Below are 21544 nucleotides of genomic sequence, written 5' to 3' on the forward strand. Positions count from 1 at the left end.
TTACATGCGTTGGACGAATCTCCTTGTCAAAATCTTTGGACATTCAAATCTACACGACAGGATTTGCGATCTTGTCGTTCTGACAAAAGTCTTACTTAAACAATTGAAAATACACATGAGTGTCAATTGATTTACATTTGGTATACGCCTCATCTGGAACATCTTTGTTACATCATATCAATGCCATCTATAAATGCTCTTTCGGGTGCCAGACTCCAAGCTTTGCCTCGGGAAGCACTGTATGCAAAAGAAAAACGAATACGGAAATAAAAGGGTATCACAAAAAGTAATCAATCACAGGACTCTGGCCGTCCTTGTTTTGTTGCGCTTGTTGTTCTCCGCGGTGGATATCGTTCTCCGGCGCGGCATCGAAGATGTTGAAGTATCTCTCCCCAGTGTCACTTACTTCAAGAACACTGGCGAGATTCCCGCACCGGTAGCAATAGTTGGGCGCACTCCACACCGTACTCAGACGGTCGTCATAGAGAACCTGATACCCTTCCTGGCAGAGCTGATGCGCTCGCAAAATATGGGACATGCTATTCACCTCGAGGAATTTCCGAACGACCTGCGCACCGAATGTATAGCCTGCTCCTCTCGGTGATAGCGAGAACTCGTCGCGTTCGGTGTCGGGGTCGGACCAGACCAGATCGGCCATGGGACCCTCGTGAGGGATCTCGCGGAATCGATCGATAATTTTGATCTGGTCTATCGAGTGGATCGAGGGTGAAAGGCCACCGTGTACGCAGAAAATCTGATCGTTGATAACTACGCTGAGTGTGAGAAAGTCAAACATGTCGGTGAAGTAGTGCCACACGTTGGCGTTGCCGTATTTCCGCGCGCACTCTGTGTAGAAGCCGTAGGACTGGGTGACCCCGCGCGATTCGTGGTTACCGCGAATGAGATGAACGCGTTGGGGGTATCGTAGCTTCAGGCAAACGAGAAGGGAAATCGTCTCGACGCTGAACAGACCGCGATCCACGTAGTCGCCTACGCAAAGGAACCATCAGCACTGCATCTCCCTAAAACCGAACAATCCGTTGAAACTAACCCAGAAACAAATAATTCGTGTTGGGACAAAACCCCCCGATCTTAAAGATCTCAATCATGTCGAAGAACTGCCCGTGGATATCTCCCACAACAGTAACCGGAGCTCTGATATGCACCACATTGCTCTCCTTCATGAGCAGCTCTTTAGCTTTGGCGCATATTGCTTCAATCACGGTATCTGCCAACAACTCTTTCCTATAGAGCCGCTCGATGCACTCGTCCAGGTCGATGCTAGCTGTCAAATGATAAGCCTTTGCAGGGGGGAGAAAGCGAGGCGCACGACGTCAACATACCCGGCAACCCTGGCATTGCGGCTGAATTGGCTCCGAGTGAGCCCCCAAGGATCGCGTAGTGATACAGAAAAGACGATAAGGAATGGACACGTGCCAAACTTTTCAGATAAGGTTCGAAATAACCACAACCAGCAAGAGAAAGAGGAACAAATGAGAGAGGACACTATGAGTGCGGACTCGAAAAGGGGATGATCTGAAGTGTTCTTGCAACCGCTGGCATCATGGCCGACAGACCAAGAGAGCGTGTGCGGCACTGACTGGATCCGCGATGACGGGGAGTAGGGAGTTCAGTAGGTGATATGGATGCACTCCTCCTGAGTTTCCATCGGTCAGTTGGCGTCAATCTAGTTAGCTCCTCGCTGAACAGATCTAGACACGCACAGCACCGTTACTAATCATCAACCATCCACAACTGCTCCAGGCCATCAACCATCAACGCCTGTAGTCAATTCCCATTCTGCCTCGGGATACCGCCTGCTTCGTCGTATCAAAGCTAAAGGCAGCCCTAAGAGGTTAGTTCGCCACGTGAGGTCCTTCTGCCTTGCTGCCTTGCCCTGACTTGGACATGTAACACTGCGACGAGTGAGGATCCATGCTCACAGCGCACGCGTAGGCACCGTCTAAGTAGTATAATTTATGCTATCCAATCAGTCCATTGTATGTCAGATTGCGGTATCGTGCCATATATACATATAGATCATCAATTGAGAATCTCCAAGAGGCTACTCCAAAGCCAATGACATTCAAAATATGGGCAACACACTAGAAGCCGCGTAACCCAGGAGCCCCGGGCTGATCATGCGACAAAAGCTGTCGGGCTTCCTGCTGGTCCTCCGAAGCGCTTTCTTCGTCCTCTTCGTCTCCCTCGTCTTCCTCGTCCTCCTCTTCCTCATCCTCCTCATCTTCCTCCTCGTCGCCATCATAAGTCTCTTCCTCGGTCTCTTCTTCCTCCGAGCCCGTCACTTCTTCTCCGGACTCAGTTTCCTCCTCCTCCGTCTCAGACTCCTCTTCTAGCCACTGATCAAGGGTTTTAGACTTTACCGCAGAAGCACCTGCTCTTGCGTGACCGTTTTGTTGTCGTTTCATGGCTGCAACATTGCTCTCGTGTTCCATCAGGGCCCGGTCAAGCCTTTCACCTGCTGTCATAGCCGCTTTATCGGTCAGTTCTGGCTTCGTCTCAGATTCTCGGAGGCTGGGGTCTGGCTCTTGTCCCGGTTCAACCCACTCGGGAAGATCGTGGTAGCCACTCAACCCAAAAGGACCAGCATCTGGCCCCACGATAAGGGTGGATGATCCGAGAAGTAAATCCTTTCGCGTCTCCGATGGGCTTGGGGCATGTGGAACAGGCTTAGGCGCTAGCAGAATGAGATTCGCGAGCTCAGTCGAAGAGGGGTTGGCCAAGAGGGCTTTTAACATTCGAGCTCGGTCACGAAGGTCATAGGAGGAGTCGTATCGTGCAAGGAGGAGAATGTATCGCCAAAGGAGAGTAATTTGGTCCTGTTGCGGTTCTCCTTTTCGCTGGTCTTCTTCATTGCCCTCGTTGACTTCTGGTTCCTTAGCGGCATCATCCGCCCACTCATTATGATCCTGGTTTGTTTCGGTTTCCGATACCGACGGGGTCTCTGCATGTTGCTTTGGAGGATTTCGTAGCAGGTGGTGCAAATATACCTTCGCACCTAACAAAACAATCTGCTGTTTCACAGGCTCTGGCTCATCCGCAAATTTTTGTACCAAAATTCGCAGAACATCTGGTGCGATATTCCTCTTGGGATCTACTCCCGCGAATTCCCCAACCAGCCATATTATGGTCGCTCTGGCTTCCGGGCTACTGGACGAACCAAGGTGCTTCACAAGCTGGATAACTGTTCGTTCATGAGAAGCCGGATCTTGTTGAATCAGATGCCTAATCACGGTCAAGGACTCTGATACTAGAGTCTCATCAAGGCTCGTGATCTGGCGGAGTAGAACAACCAAGCAATACTTCGCAGTGTTGGGGTCGTTCTGCGCGCAACGCCCAAGGGCGCGAACACTCTCACGGACAAGGTCTTCATTCGCACCATTTGAGAAATGTTCCAGCTCGTTAATGATCACACCCTTGAGATGCAAACCACAGTGTGGGAAGAGAATTGTAAGAACTTCGAGCTTCAGACGCCATATGTGAGGCGGATCTGAAGCATGCACGAAGAAGTGAGATACGTACTTGGTAAACAGCTTTGGGTGTTTCAAGGAGACGACAACAATATTATAAAGCGCAATGTGTTGTATATCCTGGGGGCTTCGAAGGAGAGCAACCAAAGGACCGACAGCAGCAGCAAGATACTCCGGTGGAGCAAGATATAGGAAGCAACGGACAACGCTGACGATAACGGCGGAATTGCGGTTCTGTAAAAGCAACCTGCAAGACCGGAATAGTAGCTCCAAATCGGGATCTATCACGGGCATCTCATATTCCTCGCCATCGCCCTGAGTTTCACCAACTTGTTCGTCGTCGTAGAATCCTTTGGAAACTGCGCGCTTCATTTTCTGGGTCTTCCGGGGAAAGCATTTTCTTGCGTAAAAGATCAAGAGGCGCAATGTCGCAAGCTGGCCCCATTCGTCCATATCCACAAGCTTCTTGACCAAGCTCCGATAGTGTTTATGAATCAGATCAATCCGATCGGGACAAATTTCGAGAAATGCGGACACAGCCGGCCCAGCGACAAAGTACTGAGTGTCGCCTAGTAGAGTAGACACATAGCCGATCAGCTGGGGTAGAGAGTTTGGATCAAGGCGATAACATTTCGGTATGGCCAATGCGGCAGCTTTACGGACATGAGGGCTCATGTCACCACAACCTCGTTTGATCGCAAGGGAAACAATCTGGCTGATGACCGGCACTCTGATTCCGGACATTGTACGTAAAGCCATTGCTCGTACTTGGGGGTTTTGATCCGTAAGCGATTTTTGGATTGTGTTGATTGACAAAAGCGCAAGGTCTGGCTCCGTCTCCGCATGATGAACCAGGTATATATAGACCAGTTTCTTCACTTCGATATTCGTGTTTGCGACGTTCTTGACGACATATGAGAAGAAAGGAAGGGAAGGCTCGGACGAATACATCAACTAATAGAGTCACGCAGCGAGACACATTGTCAGACTAAGTAACAGCTTGATTGGGTTGCCCAAGACTTACGGAGATCACCTTTCGCATGCCATCCAGGACCTCGCGGTCATTGCGGCTCTCCAGGAGCTTCTTAATTTGAGAAGCGCTGTGATTGCGAGACACCAAACCTGTACTCGACCCTCTGCTTAAAGCGGCCGACTGAGCTGCCTCCATGGTTAGTTCTCGAGCTGTTCCAGACAATGATCAGTAATGGAGGGCGGAAGATAACGTTCGGCGAGAAAGTTACCTGTTTCCAGCATTGAGGAAATCCTGGAGATCGTCTCCATGTTGTAGCTGTCAAAATCCGCAGGGCCCTCGCGGGCGCACGCGGCAGGATCAATTTAAGATTTCGATTCGTGAAAATCGTGGATAGAGGAGAGGGGAAGGTTTCATGGAGATCAGCGGAAGAAGTGCGGGTGACTTGGCTATCAACAGCTTAGGCCTGCGGATGATGCAAGCGAGAACGGTACATCCCGCCATCCCGCCATCCAATATTATCTTCATTCTGTCTCTCTCACAAAGGCCGCACAATTGAAACGAAGAGCTATATGAAGCACGCGTGGATAGGACTTGTTACTTGATGGACTAGGGGATTCTTGACAATGGTCAAGTTAATACTTGTGACTACTTGATTACCGTGTGCGTCGTGATGAAGACAAGTCGTCGAGTATATTTTTGTGATCGAGTGACGGATTTCCTGCAACACCTTCTCAGCAATGTTGCCAATGAGACTGTGCTAGTCATATGCTCAACGAGAGAAGCTTTTCTAGAACAACTCTACGATGATGTCTCGAGTCATGCTCAAGATACAGCCGCGAAGCACGCGCTACTTTCAAAATCTCTTGGGATGCTCTCCAGATCAAGCGAGATCCAACTTGCTTTCTGCCCGACACTGGAGCATTTCCGGGCCTTTATCTCCGTGTTATCCTCCCGCGCTCACCTAGAAGAGACATCGACCAGTGACCGTCACATTAATAAGCGGCCTCTGATGGCCGTGCTGAATCCTATAGCACTGCATCTCCCCAGTTCGGAGTTTTCTGCCCAAGGATTATCACGGACGCTCGCAACAGCAGTGGAAGTGTGCACCAAAGAAGCCATGGACTTGGTTCTTTGTGAATGTGGAGGTGCCACGGAGTCTGTTGACATCGAGTGCGGTGAGGCTTTGTGGTATGTAGAAGTACCGTTACTCAATGGCGCTACTCGAAGAGGGGAAGGAGAAGGTATCTGGAGTAGCCGAAGCGTGCCTGTGAGACGAATTGTACAGCGCTGGTTTGACTTCGATGACAGCAATCGCATGATCGCAGAGCCTCTGGATATCTAGACAACCGAAAAATACAACGACCATGTAAACAAGCTGAAAAGAAAAAACCCAAATAAGAAACGTATGGACCTCGATCCCAAAGTATAAGCCTCAACCCACCGGGTATCCTAGAACCAAGCCTTAACTCCTGTACGATAAACCCCAGACCTTGCGACTCAAAGACACTTCTCCATTTCCGTAATGTATAGCTTGATATGCGATTCCAGCTTCAAGTATTCCTCATGGGCACTTTGGATCTCATTCTCAATATTTTCTTTGAGGTCGGCCATCTAGACGACCATTAGCATAAGAAAACCGTATGCTGCCATGCACGGAGTCTTACCTTCTTCTCGGTTTGCTCAATCCTGATTCGTCGTCTCTCCATATCACGCTGCTTTTCTGCCCGCTCTTCACGAAGCTTCTTCTGGACATCGCGAAGCTCATCCATCCGGGCTTGAGCTATCTCTGCCTTTTCTTGGGCATTCTTTCGCAAGGCTTCAATCCTCTCGTTCCACCGGGCGAGCTGCCGCTGCAGCAGTTTCTCGGTCTGCTCCACTTCTCTGACGTTGTTCCCCCTCTCGGAAATCGCTTCCTTGTTCCTCGACGCCCGCGATTCTTCCTCTTCCTCCTTTTGTAGTTCAACAGATATATCTTCGAGTAGCTTGATGCAAGCCTGAACGTCATTTCCAACGACGGTAAATGTGTCAGAAGAGGTCTGCAGTGCTCTTGCTCTTTTCTCCATGGCATCGATTTGAGCCTTCTCTCGAAGCAGGTTCTCCGACAGCTCGGTCAAGGCAGACTGTAGTGAAACTGGACTCTGCATCGCATAGGGTCGCAGCTTTTCGACTTCTTGTCTGGTGCGCACGCTCCTCTCTGTCTTTTCTTCCAATTGTGCCTGTCGTCGAGCTTTATCTGCCTTGACCCTCTCGAGGGTCTCGGCAACTCTTTCCTGATTTCGTCGCAATTCCAACAGTCGCGCCTTCAGCTCGTCATTTCTTCTGGCCTTTTCCTTAACCTGTGCTTCATTGGCTTTCAGACTCCGGCGCATCTCTTCAAGACGTTGCTCCATCTCTTGATTCTCCGTAAACAGTGTATCAATGCGTGCCTTTGTCTTCTCTGTTTTATTGAAATGCTCATCAATGACTTGGGTCTGCGACTCCCGGAATCTGACGAAGTTGATGAGGTAGGAGAATATCTTGATCAGTCGATCATGCGTAGGTTTGGTCAGATCTGTGAAAGTGAAGTCATTGACACCACACTATTTGAATTATAAGAATATAGGTTAGGACCTCTGTCATGCGACCATTACACTCTCATTCGACATACCTCCATCATCAGCCTGCGAAGGCTGATGAAGAAACCCATGAGATTGCGTGTCTCTAATGGGACGATGTCGGGATAGTCGCCGCATATATCTTCTGCTGCGGCGCGCATTGCTGGCTCTACTGTCTCCTTGGTTGTATTCATGAGAAGCTCTGCGAACCATTCGAACACCATCTGGATCTGCTGAGGATTCGGCTTGATCAAGTCGGCAGCTGTGAAAGGGATCCCGATATCGTTGATACAACCTGCAATTTCCTTATCAGGCTACTAGCACAGTTAGCATCCTGCATAGCCGACATAAGACAGGTCTTTCTAACCAGGCGCATCAACGCATCATTTTCATCCTCTTTCTTGCGGCCCCGATTGTGATGTTGCTGGGTGCCATGAAACTGTTGGCTCATTCGATGATTATATGCCATTCTGTCATAAGTTCCCTTAGATATTCAGACACTTGAACAAGCGGACTGAAATGGACGAAACAGACGATGCTGCGAGTTGCTTGCTGTCGGGTCTTAATGTTGTGATGACTGTTTACTGTAACGCCCTCACATGGCAACCAGAAGCGGACTAGGGCCGGTTGTGAGGGGCATAGTATGCAAACGCTGCAAACACCCACTCTGCGTCTCTTTTGATGACTCTTTCCAGCTCAGCGGACTGTAGATTTCGTCAAAGACGCGGCGCAAGTCGAAAACAGCTCTATCTGTGCCGGATCGATATATATCGGCTGCCAGTAAAGGAAAGCACGATGGCGAGCAGCACATCAACCATGTCAGATCCATCGAAACCGTTCGAGTAAGCATTGCACAAGAGTCGAGATATTCCAGTTATTGACCTGGCCGGCAGCATTGTCGCGACATATAATGAATTATTACGCTCCGATCCAGACCTGACCATGCCCATTGCCGCTATTGAGGCTTTGGTTCTACTACTTACTCACTCACCCTCGTCCACGATATCAGAGACTCTCGATCTGCTGGAGAAATCCACCGCACACCTGAAGAAGTCGATCCCTAACCCTATCGGTCTTTCGGCCGGAACCGATCTATTTCAAAGATATCTGATTACAACTTTACAAAGGCCAGGACAGCTGGGACCGGCGGGAGACTTCAACGCGATCAGGGCGCATCTATTGTCGAACGGTCGGTTATTCATTCGGCGAGCAAAGGAAAGTCGAGACAAGATTGCTGCGTTCGGCAGAGGTTTTATTCGGGATGGATCTACGGTTCTTACAAACGGTGGATCGAGAGTCGTCGCTTCGTTGTTGCAGAAGGCAGCCGACGAGAAGGGCGGTCCCTCTGCTGTCCGTTTCCGAGTCATTTACGTCCTTTCGTCGGCCAATGGCGATGTTGAGAAAACTCGTGCCGAGCCAGAGGGTATGGAGACAGTACGCACGCTCAGGGCGAAGGGTGTACCTGTGGCCACAATCTCTGAGTCGGCGGTGGCATACTCTCTTGGTAAAGCCGACATGGTGATTGTAGGTGCCGAAGGTGTGGTCGAGAACGGGGGGATTGTGTCGCGGATGGGAACATATCAGATTGGTCTTCTTGCAAAGGCAATGGGCAAGCCCTTCTACGTGGTTGCAGAGAGCCACAAGTTTGTCCGATCTTACCCTCTTGGACAGTATGACCTTCCTATCGAGCAACATGTTATCAACTTCAAGACGGAGGAAGATATCGCAGACGAAGCCAAGCAACCTTCGGCCGAATCGCAGAAGACAACAGGAATTGACTCTCCGGGCTCGAAAGGCGGTGGCCGTTCTGATGTGGTCGACTTCACACCGCCGCATCTGATTTCCGCCTTGATCACGGATAGCGGCGTGTTAACGCCGAGTGCGGTCAGCGAAGAACTAATCAAGATATGGTTTTGATTTTGTTTCGTTCTATTACCCATCCTGGAAATAATGATCGTTAGAGGCGCGAGGCGTTTGCGGCTGGGACGAAAAGTATTTGCAGCGTACAATCTTTTCAATAGAACTCAACTGATCCGCTAGAAAGACCACATGGAATTATTCTGCGCTGTCATTGGCATGTGACTTGTACGTGTGGTCCGCGGTAATATGGCCTGTATGTAAGGCGTCAGAGTATGACCCCTATGTTGCCAGCATGAGTCCATTCGTGAAGGTCGACCGACTACGGCGCAAGTGGTAATACCTAGTAATCTATCAACCTGACACCATACCATAGGCCTCAGGGCCTTCTATGCCAATACAAAGCAGCTGGTTATGCTTTGGAATACCGGATCATGAAGAGGAATTATAACAAAAGCCATGAATTGGATATTCGCAAAGTTGTCTCGAGTTCCGAGACATGAGACTTCATATCAACCATGCTCCCTGTGATGAACCCTCATACTCCATCGCAACAGACTCGGAGGTCTTCATTTGCCTTAAAGTCTTCAATAACGGGTAGCATTCCCCCGGCACAACTGTTATCAGAGCCATCGTATTCTTTCATAAGCTCATATTATCATCAAATCGTAAATACATATTCTCATCAACGAGCGTCGAGCGAGTTCCGTGTCACTGACAACATCCTCTCTCAACCACAATGTTCTCAACGGAGTGCTGCAGATGCGGATACTCCCGACGCACTTAGGATCTTTCTTCGATCTCACTTTGAACGACCGGCAGTGGCATTTTGCCAAGGGTGTGTCGCCTCGCGTTGCTCGGTTGGATGGCGAAGACCAGGACAGAGGCTGCTTCCATAACAAGGATTCGAACGGGCGGTGCCAGAATGGCCGTCATGTACTCTCGTTTCTCAGTAACTATACCTCGTGCGATTCGGCCCGAATCAACCCACAATGCGGTTGAGCTGTGTTGTCTGTACTTGAAGCGCTTGTAGCGAGGCAAAGGCATAGAGTAGGAGGTAGCCGAAAGCTACGAATAGCCACAGGAAAGCCATGAATCAATGTAGCTTATACAGAATCAGACTGGAAAACAATGATAAGGCTGGTAAATCGAGGTTAGGAGAGATCAGCATGAGTGGGAGGGGTCGTCTTCGCACTTATATGCGAGTCACGTTCAACTTTTCCCTATTCGATCTCACTAGGAATCGAGACCCAAGAGAGCCAGCAAGTAGTACAGGCTGCGATTTGTTTTCTTCGAAACAAAAAGGAGATCCCTGCAGGATTTCGGAGTAGAGTAACCAGGCGGGGTTATCGGGTCTTTGAGATCTTGTGAGAGCAATGACTCCTGGGTAACTACTGTGGCTTACCTTCAAGGTAGAGGAGGGTATACATCCATTTGGGCCACAGTACCAACTGTCCACGGTACTTACAGAGTCGACTTCGGCCAATAGGAAAGATAAAGTCCACTACGGTTATTCAGGCGCAAGGCAGATGATACAGTTGAGAAAGTAAGAGTTATTTAGGTCAAACGAACATAATGCAATGATCTGCCGCATAGTGGCCCATATGTGTGGTAGACATCTCAGCCTGAGCGAGTGTATCCTTACGGTCAAGCGTCCTTTGATGTGTCCTATCTAGCTCGAAGTCAAAGCCATGCTTAATTCCATTGAGCGGTGTAGGCTAAGGAGAGAGGTAGACATCTACAGAAGTGATGCGGTGGAGGAGGAGTATGTTCATTGGAAGCAAACATCCATCGTGGATGGATACTTCCCCTCGACTCGTCCACTGTGTGGTATTGACTGGCTTTTGAGCGAGGTCACGCTACTGATTGATTCTGCGTTCTCAACTCATATCAGATCGGGCTCATGCAGATAGGCAATCGCATTGATTGGCGGGGCTTTTGCCACCCAATCTGGCCTTTGTATAGTCAACTACCCTTAGGTATTGCCGTGAGTAACCATCCTGGCAAATTGTCGAAGCTTAGGGCTTCGCGCTGTTTAGAGCGCAGAGGTCTAAAGGCAAGGCCTCGGCCCAAGTTCAACTTTTACTCAATCCTGAGTGTCTCCTGACACCCAAGCCTCGATGAGTGTCACTTGACTGTCAGAGCCAGCGATGATTTATCCTTCTAGAAAGTAGAAACTATTACAAAAGGTCTATTGCCCCGCTTATAGTGGAGCGAGCAGGTGCCCATCAGAGGCCCTCGTCGTGCTAGGGTCAAGCAATCCAGTCTCTTATTGGTTGTGGCGTGGATCTGGTCCCTCCACCCTCCACCCAGAGTCGCGCCTTGCGAGACTCCGATGTTCCGACTCGACATAATGGGGTTGCTTCATCGCCAGGAAGCTATGAGAGAACGATCAAAAGTTGAAGTTTTACTTGAGGGCCCTATTCTCAACTGAAGTTAGGTTACGGTTTGGACCTCATGTACCAGAGAGCTCTTAGATGATAGATTCTCCTTGTCGACTCTCTAGGTCAGGGCTTCGGCGCGGTAAATAACTGTAACGAGAGTCCGAATGAATCAGTTGATCTGAGTGTCCTAATGGTGCTTAGCTTTCTGAATATCATCCACGGACGCGTCATTTGCAGACGCTTGTCTTAACGGTCCACATTATAAGGTATTGTCGAGTGACACCTCTTTCGGTTACCTCAAGAGCACCAGAACAATCCCAACAGAGCTCACGCAGCTACAGAGAGGCTCCGTCATTCTGCAAGATCTCAAGCCAACGGTTTCAAAGATACTGAAGTCCGACCGTTCGCTCGGTGTACATCCTACGGAGCACCTTATCACCTACCCTTGACCCCACGTCCACTATAGTGCAAGCCGAGCTTTCCTGACAAACCATGAGCGCCGAGTCATTGACAACCCCGTTCCGACTCCCACAACAAGTGGACTACTCAGAAACAGAACGAAAAAGAGATTCCTCTTACAAGGTTAATCCAACCGGCAGTCAAAAATACCACGGGGAGCCCTGGTCGATTCGAAAACTTATCGGTCGACACGTGAGCCGTCGGTATCGTGTTTTGGAACGTGAACCAAACCGACTTAGGAAGCGGGCCACCCAGTAGCGCATGCATCGATACTACGAGATCATAGCTGTCTATCTAGAGTTGTCGTCTTTGGATGTATATCCCTGTCAATCGAAGCCCAAGTGGTTCACGGTCATTGAAATCTTTTGAGCGGCATTTGAAGTGCCACGTGTGGGGTTGTTGCTGGATTCATAAATCTGTCTGAGATTCTTAGCGCAGCCGTTATCAGTCAGTGTTGTCTCCTGCTCCCAGTGATGTATATGTACTTTATGTTTTGCTGCTAGGGGCAAGGCTGTAAGGTTCTCTTGCCTGGGTGGCTCACTTCAAATATCTAGGTACATGCGTCAAGTTGACCTTGTCGCTGAAGTCAGATCTTTATTCTGAGACTTTGATTTATGGCTCAATCATAGAGGGTATTCTAGATCATGTCGGAGACCTACTGGTGTATGTATATAGCCTCTGACAATGCATTCCTGCACTCTTTGTTGGTTCCCTGACTGTCCAGCATCTCTTTTCACAAAGTAGACGTCTCTTATGTTCTCCCCAGTGCGGTGTGACTGGAAAGTTGCAGGACCGCCCATACGCCATTGGAGCACATACCTTAGTAGAATTCTGCACCGAGACGTGGTCCCCTTCGGCTTTGATTCAACATCCTCGACGAATGCAGGTGGCCAGCTTTTTGGGCTGTAGGACTTTTCTCATTTACTAGTAGTCCACTTATAGGCAGCATGTGTACCGTTCTTGATAGGAACTATTTGAGAAACAGTTCTTAAGAAACCCTAGTACTTGATACCATAACTTTCATATTCTCTGCATGGTGGATGGACTCAGCACGGAGTAAGGTACCGTAACGGTCTTCACAGATGGCAGCCATACTGGACCACTGGGGTGTACTGTGTAGACCTACAAACTCGCAAAATGAACTGAGAAGAAAAAGGATTCCCATCTCAGATCTGGCAGTACTAATCACGGATTTCTGACTCGGCAATTGCAAATGATAGGTGGACTTCTGTTACCCTGGAGTCTGGAGTCGGCAGGACGATTGGAGAACGTGGGTTAATAATCAAGCTTTCTGAGACTTTCGGTTCCTTTGAACAGCTGGTTCTTCAGACGATGAGGATCCTTCGATGGAATCATGGCTGGATATCGGATTGTAAGTCCTGAGGTAGCTAGAGCGTTTCCGAGGGACAAGACTTTCATATTTTTGTGCAAGAGACAGTAATTGAAATTATTGTCACCGTATCATCCCTCGTGACGTCCAAGGAGTAAACACAATTTACGATCAGTACATCTCCACTCATTTCATTTGTTTAAGAACAAGGTGCTAGAAGATGTCTAGACCCGGCCATTACATGGGCTCTAGGCAGCTTCTGAGACATTGCAATCGGTGAGTGAAGAGAGTTGAAGGCTGTCTGCAAATTGAATGTGGTACCTTTTCGAGGCACTCTGTCAAGAATTATTAGTACTACATATTAATCCGATCTCTTAGAAACACTCAATCTTAATTTTGGCGGATTGTGTGTGACTTTGGAGTCTGGAGGTATTTTCTGTGTGTGCCTGTAATGACACTGAACCATAGCTGCAAGGGCCCGCCTTGAGCAAGCTCCATTGAGGTATGTAGTCCGTATTATCGAAATTTCGAATCTGTCATAAAGTGGAGCTACTGTCTCCAAGACGGAAGTGCCGCTAGAGCATCCACATGTATGGAGTACGCCAGAACAATTTTGAAGACGCGCAGCTGTATGTTCTCTCGTAAAGCGAGGTTGAGGTAAAATTAATTGTATAGTCATGCCTTCTGTAGATTTCTCTGCAGCCTGCATCTGACCATGGCAATATACCTTATTTTTCAGCTAGTCCAGTTATTGTTGATTTATGATTAGTTACTCCGTTAAGACTTTGAATTATTGAGAGTTTGAGAGGTGCTCAAGTCAATTTCTTCTCCATAGTCCCTAGACTGGACTATCCTAAGCCACGAAGTCAACTGCCAATTTCGTGGCTGAAAATTCCCCACTGGCCTAATTCTACACCTATTGTGATTCGCTGCCATTGTAATATCTGAACAATGTTTACTCTGGCCAAACAACCTTGAGAGGTCAACAATCCAATGGCCTCCTTGCAGGTGATCTATGGATAACGAAGTTTCGCAAATAACTTCCGGCCATTATTGGACTAGGTTGTTATGACTTATGATGGACTTGGATGGTTGCTTCCATCCAATAAAATCTGATGACCGTCAATTAGACAATACAATCACCTCTTAGATTATGCTCATATCTTTCTATATCACACCGTTTGCTGTGAGAGTCCATAACTGAATGTTTCTGAAATATCACACCAACAAATGACTATTCCGTACTTGCTAGTGTTGGGAAAGAAAGTGGGCTGGACTTGATCCGAATCCCATGCTGAGGGTCGAGTCTGTTGACAAGTAATCAGTCAGGGAAATTCGCTGATCAGTGATTACTGATTGACTTTTTGAAAGATGTGGTAACCTGGTAGATAGGTCGAAGGATTCAGAATGTACTCAGAGAATGTATGTGAAGCCAGCATCGCGAGTCCTTCATTAGTTGTGAAAAGCGGCGCAGAATCCAATCCAATGGATTAAGAAAAAGCAATCTTTTCCGGAAGACTTGCTTGAATCAATCACTTGCTTTTCATTATAGAAAATCGACATGTCAGGAATCATTGCTCACTACGGGCCATCTTGTGCAAGCGCCATTCCCTTCACTCCTCAGACCGCAGCAATATTATTGTCGATCGTCAATGGATCCATGAACGTGAATCATGCCCTTGTCGGGTACCTATCTAACTCTGTGTTAGTGCTCTGTCTTACTCCTTGCGATGACATAGATGATAGAACGCAATAATACCTCTCTAGGTTTAGCCAGTGCAGAGTAGTTGACCATGACATCACTTTTCATCAATAGCCAGGTTCCCAATACGACTACACGAGTCAATCCACACCAAGGCCGAGATCAATGATTAGATGCTACTTCGTATTTTCCAAAGGTGATATTGCTGTTTGGTGTCCATCTGAGACACAAAGCTTGATGAGGCGTCTCTTGCCTTGAGCGCTGACCCGTGACGGAGGATATTATTCCTTGACTTCAGTAATATTGACAACAAATTTTCCATAAGTTACAAGTGTCTTACAACTTATCCTGGATCTGTACGGCCCCAAGTAAGGTACTACTTAGGTACCTGTAGGCAACACTCATCATGTACTCTTGGAGACTGTTTCTAAGAATATCCTAGAAATGAAATGTGGAGTCGGTACGGCGTACAACGCATACAGATTACAGAGTAATAAAACTTCCTGCTCACAGGTTACCTTATCAGACTAAGGTGAATTAAGACAGTAACACCAGATACTCTGCAGGTATTGCGTAGATAGATTTTTATCCTGTACCTTAGGTTAGGACTGTGATTAATGTTGATAGATTCACCCACATTACTACAGAATAATAATCAGAGGAGTAACTCCTCGGTCACCTCAGTGTGATGGTGTGCTAAAGAGTACCTAAGGCAGGTACCTTACGCATTACTCTTTTAGTCCAAGCCCAAGGTCACAATCAGAATGGGGTCTTGGGCGTCGATGCCAATGTCCATGTGGCCGTTCTGGCGGTGGATTTCCCCACATTGAAGAAAATTTTCATGATCATCTCTCTCTTTTTTCGCTATAATAATTGACTCATTGAACTTGACATCTTTGAAGTTCCTCGCAAATCCACGGAAGAAAATAGACAGAACGAAATAAGAAGGGACCTGACTGAGCGGATAGATGCATCAAAATTTCAGCAGGCATAATCTCAGTCATAACGAGATCGAAAAGCAATATGGATCAGTCACCACCCGATGCTAACAGAATTAATGATACCTACCTTACTGAGAATAATAATAATAACTGTAATAACGATACCTCACTACCATAACATCCTTCTCTGGTTCAAGTGGTCCTCTGCCGTTGGTGTAACCGCTAACCAGCCAAGTCGATCCTCTGGGTCGACAAACAAAAAGGGCGGTTTGTTTGTCTCGGCCCCCGCTACTATTAGATAGGTATTTTGTAGGTGGCCCTAGACTCCTTCCCTAGCAGTGTACGGAGTAGATAGATAGTGGTTTACACAGCCTGGACTCCCCAGGAAGACAGTCCGTGGATCTCCTTTTCCTTTCTTCTCTTCTTCTATCAAAACATCACCCATAACAGCTATTATTGATAGACATTTCTTTTTCCCTATTTCTCGTTTGGTTGTTTGCCTGATTGACTCTCTAAACTCTGCCTTTGAATTGAACTTCTTACTTCTCTGCAACTTCATGTGGCGTCGCCTCCATTCGGCAGATCACCTAGCTTTACCATTCAATTTGCCTCCTGACAGAAGTGACGACAGCGCTGATATATCCACCCAAGTTTTCCGTACATCATCGTGAGGAAGGTTTCCTCTCTTCTGCGGATGGACTCCAAATCCCTCTGCTTCGTTTGAGACATCACTTGACTCTTTACGCCAGACTATCCTTACTTCTCGTCCTCTTCATTCCGACTTTCTGGGATGTCTCAATCTTTTACCTCGTGATAAACTACCACTCTTGAAAATCTAAATACCAGCCGAACATCGATGCAGACGTGTTTATCTGCCAGTTGATATCGTTTGTCTATACACGACTCTAGGATATCTCCTTCGCCCGTTGATCGCGTGTCTCACCTGCCCCATGATTCCAAATGAGTTCACTTATTCGCGACATTCCTATATCTCACAAAGAATTCGCCAACCTTTGAATCGCCCACGACGGGGGAACAACGGACTTAGCTGAACTGGCACCATGGCGATATGGCCTTTTGGTCGCAGAAACAAGCGGCATACTATCCAGCTAGGTGCTCCGGATGCCGCAAATTTGAAAGTGTCGTACGAAAATGGCCCAAGCTTCGTGGACTCCTCGGTGGGCAGAGAGCCGTCCCGTAAACAGTCCAAGCGTCAAAAAAACCGCCATTCACAGCCTATCGAAGATACCTCGAGTCCCTTCCGAGATGAATCCATTCAAGCAGCAGTCCAACCGTTGCACCCATCATCTGTACACCGCGAGCAAGCCTACCCCGTCAAAATGCTGCCAAAGTTACACTCCCAAATAGACCGAGCTCCAGAGTCGTATATCTCTCATCCTGGTGCAGACCACAACCAGCAATCTTCGATCTCTCGGAACGGCTCGCTATTGAAGTCGAAGCAGAACGATAAGGGCCCGGCAGTCCTGAAGAAGAAACTGAGCAAGCGGAAGGCATACGAAATTGCACGGGAGCAAGAGATTCGGCTGATGGCCTCAACCCCCATTGACATACCTTGGCGGCCCGGTACACTGCCAGGAGAGAGAATCTCTGTCGAGACACGACGGGCTCCTAGAGCTCATAGCCGGCGGTCCGACCGTCATCTCTCGGACATTAGTTTACCTGTGCGCGATTCCGCTGCCTCGTCTGTATCCGATTTCTCTGAATCGTATACCTTCAAGGTCAACAGTTTGGCTGCCTGGACCCCTCGTCCTATCATTCGATATGTGGAAGGGTCGCGCAGCTCGGCTGCCAAAAGTCAGAAATCAGCCGAGGTATCAAGCCGCAAGGAGAACGCCCTAAATTTGTCCCTTTCGGAAGAGGAATTGTACTCGAAGCAGCGTGTGGACGCATTGGCTGATAGTCTCGATGCAAGTGCATTGCGGGAGCTGCTTGAGAGGGATCGTCGCCGAAAGGAGAAGCAAAGGATTGAAGAACAGGAAAGGCTACGTCGCAGATTGCAACGTCGCGCAGAACGCCAGCGGAGGGAAGAGGAGCAGGAAGATGGGTCTCAACGCCAACACGCTGACGACCAAGAATCATCCGCTATCAACCGAGGCCGGGCCACTGTCGAGAAGAATGCTGAATCTACTCCTGCAGGCAGTGGGACTGTGTCCAAGAACGATGAGACAAAAACTTATCTATCTGGTGACACTGCTGGATCCTGGTTGCGGGACGCTTCCAGGGAGCGAAGCCGTCATGCATCTTTTGAAAGTGTCCATGTTGTTGGCAACCTCGACGATAGCTCTGTTACAAAGTTCAAGTTAGCTGAGCGCCCGAGCTTTACCCCGTCGCACGACATGGGAATGTCACACACCACCCTATCGCCGTCTCCATCCAGGCGTGGGTTGAGCAGTCCCACTTCCTCTCAGGTATATGGCGTAGCTCGAGAATCCACATCGGATGTTTCGAGAACGGTTGAATCTGAGAGACGTCTGTCCGATCATAGCAGCACACGGGGTGGTGCATTGGCTTCACTGTTTCGACGCGGCAGCTCTCGTCTGAAACGGAGATATCGCGAACGTTTCCATGACCAGTCTTCCGAATTCTCCAATACGTCCCATGAATCTTTTTTCAAAGTGTCAACTCAGTCATCCGGCCCCCCACCATACGCTCCTCCAAAAGCTTTCCTTCGACCTGGCATAATCAAACGCTCTCAGTCCAAATTCACTGAACACTTTGGCGATGAGCCTCTGTCTCCCCCAGATTCGCGCCTTCAGTCCCCTGAAATTCCGGAGGAGCCCTCCGATGGATTTGGGAAAGAAAATGACAGGCTCGATCTGCAAGTGGAATCTCACTATCCAATTCCTGGCTCAGAGTCTGACCTCCAGGATGCGAGTAAGGCCCCGCATCGCTCGTGGGGTGGCGAAAGTCTAGAGGAGGATGCGGACAACGCGCCATTATCACAATCACTAGCGTCAATTGATTCAGAAGGATCCTGGATGTCAGGGCAATTTCTGCGCCGCATTTCTCAGAGGAAGAGCAATCTGATCCAGCGCAGTTCCAGTTTGTCACATAACCACACCGAAGGAGGGCACGAGGGCTCGGTCAAGGGCGACGCAATGCCTCAAAAAGAGCACTTTGTTCGATTCGAAGGGACCTACGATGACAATGTAAGACCAAGCAAGAGTGTCCTTGGCGAGGGAGAGAAGGATTTCAACGTCCACGCGTCACCACAAGATGAAACCTGGCATTCAGAGATTGCGAAGAGGCCCGTTGTCGTGAATCCAACAATTCGGCCCAAGTCAACCGAAGGCCTTCTGCTGAGGTCGATCCAGTCACTGTCCCCCATATCTGCCGACGAGGAAGTGAGTCCTATAGAAGAACATCCATCCGAACATGAATACATGCACGATGAGAACTATGGACGCGCATATTGAGTCATGTCCAGGCCCGGGCCTTGAGAGCTTCTCAATGTGTATAACGAAGCAGCGTCAACCGATGAGCCCGCAGAAAGGTCAAGCAATTACCCGGTATACCCAATTTTTCTGATCTGTCTATTATATTGAGTGTTTAATACGTTTGTCCATGAGTACATACTCTTGCCGCTCCTTACCTTTCCTTTGTCTTTCTTTTGTATAGATATTTCCCCGTCGCCAAGTAGCCTTTTGCCAACACTTGACGTGGCCATGGCAGCGTTTACAGGCTTAGTGGAGGTTTGAGTTAGATACTTTGTTTGTTGATACCCCCAAGGAGTGCGAGTTAGTTGGATGCGCCTCGATTGCAAATGAACAATGTCCGTGTGATTATGGGATTTGTGATTCTAGATAGACTCGAAGATACAGACTTCAATTTATACCCAGGATATTCCTCATCACATCTACCGTTGTACCGCTAGATGGCTAATTGGCTGCCCATCACCTAATTGTACAAGACGACAGAGACCAGGGTATCAAGGGTATCTTGTGTCTCTACTCCGTAGACAGATTGTTTGTCAATTGTTGAGTGGGATTCTTGATGCCTGAGGCTGCCGTCCGATCCAGACCGTTTCCAATTCGTAAGCAACGGAATCACGTCATCTGGGGGCGCCGCTTTAAGCCTCTTTAAGGTACAACCTGGAAGCCCAGAACCCGTTTTCTCGCCTCATCAGCCTAACATCCAACAGGTACCTGAAGTTGCATCGCATCACCAGCTGCCAATAGATTATTGTTGACTATTGCAAAGGTGCACTATTTCAATTGACCTCGTACTTTGACAAATCCATTCCCAAATACGCGTTAACTTAAGGGATTTGGGTCGTTCACGAGTAGGTGTTCTGAGCCACAACCACCTCGTTCCTTCCATAGCCCCCGAGACATTTCCGCTGCATTAGTGATCGCGGCTGTGGATTATTCATCCTCAGTCTCCGGGAGGCGCTCACGTCATTGGGAGGCTGCTCATCATCCCACTACAAAATCCCTATTTGCGCCCCTCCTTGAGCCCCTCACTCTCGGAGCTAACCATACTCTGACCATCCATAGTGTTTAAATCATTCACCGTGACCTCTCTTCGTCTTCCTACTTCTCTGTCCTCCGTCAGGGCCATCTCTACATCACTCAGATCGGCAAGCAAAGTCGCGGTCGCTTCGACATTTTTGCATCAATCTTCCTCCACTCGTATTCCCACCAGCAACCACTTCTCCTCGATCAGCCAACGAGCTTTCTCTTCCACTCCTATCTCCCGATTTTCACCTACATCCACAATGTCTCACAACGTCGAGAAGATTACTGAGTACGTTCTCTCGCAGTTCTGATACATCCGTTTTGAATAATTCTGCTTGATGTTAGACTACTAACACCAATGCTAGCGCCAAGGTCTTCACGGAGAAGGTCCTAGAATCCTCAGGCCCAGTCATTGTCGACTGCTCTGCAGTCTGGTGCGGCCCTTGCAAGGCTATCTCTCCCGTCTTCCAGCGCCTTAGCACCCAGGAAGATTTCAAGAACGCCAAGTTCTACGAGATCGACGTCGACGAACTCGCTGAAGTTGCTGCTGACCTCGGTGTCCGTGCTATGCCCACTTTCATGTTCTTCAAGGACGGCCAGAAGGTTAACGAAGTTGTTGGTGCCAACCCTCCGGCCCTTGAGGCTGCTGTCAAACAGCATGTCGCTTAAGCCTTTGGTTTGACGAGGTTTTGGTTGTAAATGGATTAGTCATGAGGGAAATTTGATAGATTGTTTCTGTTCCGTGTCTCATCTGTTCGCCGTTTTGGGTGTTCACTTGACTGAAGAATTCAGGATGCCATTATCGCAACCAAGTCTACTATATTCTGGGACTGGAGCAGTTTCTGGGCCTCGCGTTCTGAAGACGAAGAAAGGTCAAACAGGATGGTTATGTAACTCCATGCATCACCAAGTTATCAATGACGGCCCTGTTTCTCTGCTGCTCCTTAACATCGCGAGCTGATAACATTGCCTGGTTAACTTGGCCGGCTCCGCAGAGTCGCATCTATCTGGGATAAATTCGGACCCTTTCCGATGTGGCTCTGCTCATTCAATAATAACCAACTGCATCATGATGTCTCACAGAATAGATGAGCAGTAGGTCTATGCCTCCATAAGAAAGAAATATTTCATAATTTTATGGATGTATGGCCAGGTACAATCATGCGCTAGAAGCTGTAGACAATGTACTTATCTGAAAAACACCGTCACTTTTCACAAGGAACAGAGGTTATCTGTTTGTGCAGTGCCACAATTGGTTAAATAGTTGAGGTCATACATCTGAAGTTCAAAGCAGAACCTCAGTGATAACAAAGGTGATATATTGAGATATCAGTG

The 21544-nt window shown here is 48.4% G+C and overlaps 6 protein-coding genes across 6 annotated transcripts; 3 read left to right on the forward strand and 3 right to left on the reverse strand.

The window, feature by feature from the left end:
• Window positions 1-277: 277 nt before the first annotated feature.
• On the reverse strand, window positions 278-1359 carry Aud_005750 (serine/threonine-protein phosphatase; the record flags this gene model as incomplete). The annotated part of the gene is made up of 3 exons (XM_043290668.1): window positions 278-990; window positions 1052-1285; window positions 1344-1359. The coding sequence occupies 3 exons, from the start codon at window positions 1357-1359 to the stop codon at window positions 278-280; spliced, it is 963 nt and encodes a 320-aa protein (XP_043146603.1).
• Window positions 1360-2105: 746 nt separating this feature from the next.
• Window positions 2106-4772, reverse strand: Aud_005751 (AP-3 complex subunit beta; the record flags this gene model as incomplete). The annotated part of the gene is made up of 3 exons (XM_043290669.1): window positions 2106-4445; window positions 4516-4673; window positions 4733-4772. The coding sequence occupies 3 exons, from the start codon at window positions 4770-4772 to the stop codon at window positions 2106-2108; spliced, it is 2538 nt and encodes an 845-aa protein (XP_043146604.1).
• A 1189-nt stretch (window positions 4773-5961) lies between these two features.
• On the reverse strand, window positions 5962-7527 carry nuf2 (kinetochore-associated Ndc80 complex subunit NUF2; the record flags this gene model as incomplete). The annotated part of the gene is made up of 4 exons (XM_043290670.1): window positions 5962-6075; window positions 6129-7043; window positions 7112-7372; window positions 7426-7527. The coding sequence occupies 4 exons, from the start codon at window positions 7525-7527 to the stop codon at window positions 5962-5964; spliced, it is 1392 nt and encodes a 463-aa protein (XP_043146605.1).
• A 326-nt stretch (window positions 7528-7853) lies between these two features.
• Window positions 7854-8975, forward strand: Aud_005753 (translation initiation factor eIF2B subunit alpha; the record flags this gene model as incomplete). The annotated part of the gene is made up of 2 exons (XM_043290671.1): window positions 7854-7900; window positions 7952-8975. The coding sequence occupies 2 exons, from the start codon at window positions 7854-7856 to the stop codon at window positions 8973-8975; spliced, it is 1071 nt and encodes a 356-aa protein (XP_043146606.1).
• Window positions 8976-16792: 7817 nt separating this feature from the next.
• Aud_005754 (uncharacterized protein) lies at window positions 16793-19168 on the forward strand (the record flags this gene model as incomplete). Its single annotated transcript, XM_043290672.1, has 1 exon — window positions 16793-19168. One exon carries the CDS (start codon window positions 16793-16795, stop codon window positions 19166-19168), a length of 2376 nt encoding a protein of 791 aa, XP_043146607.1.
• Window positions 19169-20469: 1301 nt separating this feature from the next.
• On the forward strand, window positions 20470-20878 carry Aud_005755 (thioredoxin family protein; the record flags this gene model as incomplete). Its single annotated transcript, XM_043290673.1, has 2 exons — window positions 20470-20498; window positions 20575-20878. The coding sequence occupies 2 exons, from the start codon at window positions 20470-20472 to the stop codon at window positions 20876-20878; spliced, it is 333 nt and encodes a 110-aa protein (XP_043146608.1).
• Between the last annotated feature and the right edge of the window lie 666 nt (window positions 20879-21544).

This window comes from Aspergillus udagawae (genome assembly GCF_001078395.1).
Source record: "Aspergillus udagawae IFM 46973 DNA, scaffold_4, whole genome shotgun sequence".
Taxonomy (NCBI): Eukaryota; Fungi; Ascomycota; class Eurotiomycetes; order Eurotiales; family Aspergillaceae; genus Aspergillus; species Aspergillus udagawae.